The 6,021-nt window shown below is 41.3% G+C and overlaps 1 protein-coding gene across 1 annotated transcript; it reads right to left on the bottom strand.

Moving 5' to 3' along the window:
* Positions 1 to 330: 330 nt before the first annotated feature.
* msx1a (muscle segment homeobox 1a) lies at positions 331 to 2,309 on the bottom strand. The gene is made up of 2 exons (XM_036551508.1): positions 1,791 to 2,309; positions 331 to 1,329 (listed from the first exon to the last, which is right to left on the bottom strand). The coding sequence occupies exons 1-2, from the start codon at positions 2,218 to 2,220 to the stop codon at positions 911 to 913; spliced, it is 849 nt and encodes a 282-aa protein (XP_036407401.1). The 5' UTR covers positions 2,221 to 2,309; the 3' UTR covers positions 331 to 910.
* Positions 2,310 to 6,021: the final 3,712 nt, after the last annotated feature.

The following is a 6,021-nucleotide window of genomic DNA, read 5'->3' on the forward strand; positions in this document are numbered from 1 at the left end:
GACATAATTTCGACACAACGTACTAGTTATACTCAAATGCTGCAGTTGGCATTGGAGTATAAACGTTGTAATGCATACTGAACAAGAAGGTGTCAAACGAATTACAATTGTTCATGTCAATTTTGTTTTATACATCATGATCAAATGAACAGACGCCGGGAATCTCTTGCAATCAACGAGGACAACTACATAATGAAAAAGAATAAACATTTTATTGTTAATTTATTTAACAAATATATTCATAATATAAATGATGATATTTTTGCAAATATACAGTATATTACAGTACACAAATCCCTTCCGAAGGGAACCACTAAACAACAGACAGTGCTGTTAAATTAAGATGCTATGATCTTGGCATTTAGCAAAGAGCATTCATCTACTTGTCATCAAATTCAGAAACCCACACTTTTTTCTTGCAATAGTTTCAATGCAAATAAAATTAATGTCTTGACTCGGCAATTTTTGAGTGTAAGGAGAAACCTTCATTAGTGGTGAAAGAACCCAACCTACCTGGGGTTTCTAAAGCTTGTTGGTTCGTATCGCCATTGAATACTGGTGATGCGCCATTGTTTGGCTACAGGTATATCAGTGTCATTATAAAATATCAGCCGGAGAGAATGACCACCCAAAGGAGTGAGCAGATTCTGCTTCGGTTAAACACGTCATGGTCAGCCACGGCCATTACAGGTACGCTATGTCAGGGTAACTTAAGAACCTGTTGAAGCCAACATTAACTTTCCTCTTACTACTTAGTCCAGCATTAGACTACTGATCCAATAATATTACATACGTGGTATAACACTCGAAAGTCTTTTTTTCCTTTGCCTTACACTCCTCTGTTTACGTAAGTAGTTTGAGATGTGACTGGGAGTATGTCGAAGACGTCAATGCGAGCAAGGCCTTCCCTTTACGCCAAGTGATACATGCTGTATCCAACATGAGCGGCATAAAGTCCAACTGGAGACACGGGCAAGGAGTGTCGTTGAAAGGGGTGCGATGTTCCGTAAGATGCTGGGACGTGGGCGCCGAGGGGAAAAGAAATCCCAAACGCTGGGGGCAGCATAGGTTTGGCTGCCATTTTCAGTTTTTCTAGTTCGGCCTCTTGTAGCCTCTTGGCTTTTGCCCTTCTGTTCTGGAACCAGATTTTGACCTGCGTCTCTGTCAGGTTGAGCGAGCTGGAGAACTCTGCGCGCTCGGCGATGGACAGGTACTGTTTCTGGCGAAACTTTCTCTCCAGCGCGAGGAGCTGCGACGTGGTGAACGGCGTCCTGGGCTTTCTGTTGGTTTTGTGTTTTCTCAGGGGACAGGCAGGCGGGCTGAGCCTTCCTAAAATGACCACAGAGAGACAATAAACCTCAGCGTTTCATATGGTTAAACTTCAGATATGCACAACCGGCAATTTGGTAATGAGTAATGCAACCCACTATATTTCGTAAGCAGTTTGTTACATCCCTAAATCACAAGTGATCCACTTGTGAATCACTTGTGAATTTTGTACAAAACGTTTTTCAAGAATCTCAAAGAGTCGCATCTCGATACGATAGCCATGCGCCTCAAGCACACGTCCGTTTCATAATTAGAATCAACAGCATTAGCGGAATCAGCGGAATCAGCCAAATATATTATCCTACCTAGACAGACAACTTAACTGACCTTAATGAAAAGACGTTTTGAACAACCTTTGTTTGATGAAACAAAAGTTTCATCGACTAGCTATAACGTTTTTACTTGGTCCAAGACCAGTTTTGTTAAAAAGATTGAAAAGTTTGTTTGAACAAACAACTTACTGGAAGGAGGAGGAGAGAACCGGGGACTTTGTATCCAAGAACTGCGCTCTTGCCTTTCCGGGCTCTCCGATTTGACAAGTGCATCCTCTTGCATTGCCATTATTCCTCCCACCGAGAAGGGCGAGCTGATGGCCAGAGGCGAGACCGCGGTATCTGGGCCAGTTAGGGAACCCATTCTCGGACTGTGCGCGTGAGACGTTCCGGCGACGGACGTTCCTTCTGTATTTGACAAGTCCCTGCTCGGTTTCCTATCGGCCATCAGAGCTTCGACACTGAACGGAAGGATAGCAACTTTTGGCTTCTCCGTCTCCTCTTCGCCTGCCATGTTTAGATTAGTCTGCATGTCGCTTCTTCCGTTGATAATTGCACGTGAAGTATCTTCAGCTTTCAAGCCAATCTGTAAAGAAGACATAGCAGCACCTGGGGCCATACAGAGGCGGTCTCTCCTGAAGTTGCCGGTACCAGGTTGGAATCGCAAATCGGGAACACCAGGAAAGCCAAGGTCCTTCTGCACTTACAGCATTGTCACGTTTATTGAAACACTGTAGCAAGACCTTCTAATAAGGCAGACTGAAGAACGACACCACCCAATCAGCGTCGAGATGGGTGGGACGTTGAGATTCCATTCGCCCTCAGGTCTGTTCGGACTGTCAGCTAGGACTCCAGTGTTATTTGCCGGCTGAGAGAATGTAAACAATTAAGTTGCATTTTGCATTTGGGAATAAACAAAATGTATGTTTGGAAACAAATACACTGTTGCTGTGTGAAACTTGGCCTCTTTGCAGTGTTCCATGAAAGGCCTACGTTATGCAGACTTGTCGACTTCGGTGTCACTGTGATCAGTAGTAGTGGTAGTGATATTAATTTTTACCATTTTATGTTGACTAATTTTTATTTTGGACGCCGGATATTCGCTCCCATTGTTACTTGATTTGTATTTGTGACATATATAATATATATATATATATATATATATATATATATATATATATATATATATATATATATATTTTTTTTTTTTTTTAATTTAAACACTGAAAACATTTCGAGTGTAGATGCAGGTTTCTCAGTGTTTACGGTTTTCTTTAATGTGATCGGCCCCTTGCTGAGAAAAGTTTATTGATAGCTGGAGGGCTCTAATCACGTAGAAACACACAAGCCATTGCAGTCATTTAGGGGTAATTATCGGGCTTGGAGGAGGGATCATTGGGATTTTTTCCCTTTGACTAGATCCATTAAAATCAGAAATTATGTGCACTCAAGAAAGGGGGTGGGGGTTACATGGGGAGAATGCCGTATTAAACTGTGCACCCCAGACATATATTTTAAACTTATCATCGTTATCTTGATAGAAACATGTTTGGTAAATCGACATTGGGTCTGAAGAAATAGCAGGGAGAACGCGAAATTATAGCCATTTTCAGAGGAAAAGTACATAAATTTAAAGCTGGGTGGTTCTAATTTGATCTCCTCCTCATAACCAGAAAAATATTTTAAAATGTCGCAATCTAAACCATGCACATTTTTTCTGCACTAGAGGAAGAAAAAGACGACAAGCAACATTTCATACAAGACATCTTTTCAGTTCTTATCAAATATAATAAAATCAAAAATTAATGTGCACCGAGACGCATGGAAAGTAATAACTATTCCCCCTCTTTCTGGATTTAGTGCCTTCTCTGGGAAGCGTCTGCATTGCTAATTGCTAAGTATAAACAATCTGTCACGATTAGTCAGTCCCTCTAATAGGCAGACAAGTTATGTTGTTTTTAGGCGCCAGCAGCGGTCTGATCAAAGCGCACTACTTCAGGGAGACTATTGAAAAACTTTAACCCGCATCAAGAGAGCAACCCGCCTTCTCCTGCCCGCCCTAGCCCTGAGACATTAGGCTATTCAGCCTGAAAAATTAGCTTTCTCAGCCGATCGCACGCCATTTTCCAACTTTTTTTTCATATGGACTAGTTTAATAATGCTCAAAGAAAAAGGTCAGTACCCCCCACTAGTCATCATGAGAGCACCCCGAAAGAAAAGGATTCCTTTGGACAAACATGCGCGGTGCTTTCAGCAATGGAATGCAATGTTATGCAGTGCTTGTTTTGCGCGCATATATATATATATATAAATAAAAACACACACACCGTTGAATTCGTAGATTTACAGTGCTGTGGAATGCGTGAGACCCACATGCTTGCATTACTATTTTTTCTCTTTTGGTAAACAGTAATTGGTTGTAACTGATATAAAATTACACGCAAACTGTAATTTAGCATTTCCTTAATTTCACATCCGGCGCTCAGAAGAAATAAATCTGCAATTAAGTTTGGAAACACTTAAAGCCTATTACATAAAATGAGTAGCAGTGTGTGTTCACCCCCTCGCGGTCTTTGATGTCCTGAGATCTCATAACTAACAGGTCTGTTTGAAGTGAGTCCCCCGACGAGCTTCTGCCCGCGCGCACTTATGCATTCTCGAACATGCACTCGTAAAATGGTCTGCATAAACACAAATATGCACACACGAAACATATTAACGCGTCTGGATGGCGACGGCATCCGTTCTAAAACGTACGCCTTTTTGCGACTCTCAGCGCTGGATTAAGGATAAAGTTTAAGACCTCTGAAAGAAACTTTAAAAGGGAAATTCTATGCGAAATTCCACTTCGACGTGCCCAAGGGTACTCGGCATAGTCCGTGTTTACCTCAGTTTATTTGCGTTGGGAACAGAGGAAGACTGGCGCTGGAAAACAATGTTGGGGGCAATTAGCATCCCAAACACAGCCTTTTTAAAGTAATGAATGTGCCACGGAAAAGACGATTACCATACCGTTTTATTTTAATCTCGAGGCAACAAATGAGGGTTGAACTGTGATACAAAACAACTATAAGCCACGTCGGAGCTTTGTTTAACTTTATAAACTCTACCTTTGATACGGAGTCAGGAGGCAGAGTCGCGGGACAAAGACCCTTTGTCGTCCTCGCACTGAAAGTTGTCTTAACCCTTTTCATGCAAAGTCTGTCAATTTTGACTTTAAAGACTTAAAGGGCCTGGTGGATATCAAACGACGTTTCAGGCAGAAATGTTTGCCCTCTGTGAAAGTGAAATCTAAATGACTTCATAACAGCCATAGTCAGTTTTATGAACACACATGTGTCTTATTAAATCTAGAGGCCTGATTTGCGAAACGTTTGTAATGTGCACAATTTGGACCGCGCTTCAAGGTTTTGATTTATTCGAGCAGAATTTCTTAAACAATTTTGTTGCCGATAACGAACATTTTAGCTGATAAAGTAATTAATGGTTGCAGTAATAACAGCAGCAAAATAAAATAAATCGATTCGTTTCCGATATTTCTAAACTACTGCAAAAGTTCATGTATATGTCCGATATTCGAGAAAACACTCGCGTGAAAATATTCAGAATAATAACTTCGCTTGAAGAACAGGGGGAACATTTTCTTCAGGACGCAGTTACTGTCTCTTTAAGAGGTCGTGATGCGTAGTCCTCGAAGGAATGCACTATTTCGAGTGGCCGAAATTAATTTGATCGCGACATTATGATGCACTTGAAAAAGATGAAAGGAAAGGCCGGCCGTCTCCTCCAAGATCTCTATAATTACAGATAATATATCCTATTTCAAAGCAATTAGCCCAATCAGCCGTAACGAGGCACTTTGCTGCCAGAGAGTAACAATGCCTTACGGTTATTTAAGCTTCAAGATGTCATGCAGACTCCACGGCTCTTCGACTTGCCTAAAAGTCTTGGCATGGTTGGCAGTTCCGTGGCAAGCGCAGTCTTTTTCACTGGCACAGTTCTCTATAATTAATAAAAGGGGTTATTATGCTGCTAACTAGCCAACACCGAGTTTAGAAAAGCAACCATACTTGCTCTCAAACAGAAAATGGAAATTGCACAAGTTAGACGACTGCTTAGATCACTGTCACCGCAGAATGTTTGTGTTCAGTTAGAATTTTGCGAAGGGTTGAGTCAGAATTTAACCTGTTATGGACAGAAATAGGAATCAATGGGAGAATATCTTCAAAAGAAGTGAACGTATTTGGACATAGTCATTGGTGTGTTTCGTGTTTGAGGTTGCGTATCATGTCACTCACTTAGCCCTTAAAGACAGGTGTATTGCAAATAATTGTTTGTGTGTGTGTGCGTGTGTGTGTGTGTGTGTGTGTGTGTGTGGGAGAGAGAGAGAAAGACTGTATGGTTTTTGAGTTTGGCAATG

The sequence above is a fragment of the Megalops cyprinoides genome, chromosome 18 (genome assembly GCF_013368585.1).
Source record: "Megalops cyprinoides isolate fMegCyp1 chromosome 18, fMegCyp1.pri, whole genome shotgun sequence".
NCBI classification, from domain to species: Eukaryota; Metazoa; Chordata; class Actinopteri; order Elopiformes; family Megalopidae; genus Megalops; species Megalops cyprinoides.

Bases quoted from the DNA above. Each gene is read 5' to 3' on its own strand.
- msx1a (XM_036551508.1), bottom strand. From the start codon at position 2,220: ATGGCCCCAGGTGCTGCTATGTCTTCTTTACAGATTGGCTTGAAAGCT. The intron at 1,330-1,790 runs GTAAGTTGTTTG...TGGTCATTTTAG, and splicing joins GTTCTCTCCTCCTCCTTCCA to GAAGGCTCAGCCCGCCTGCC.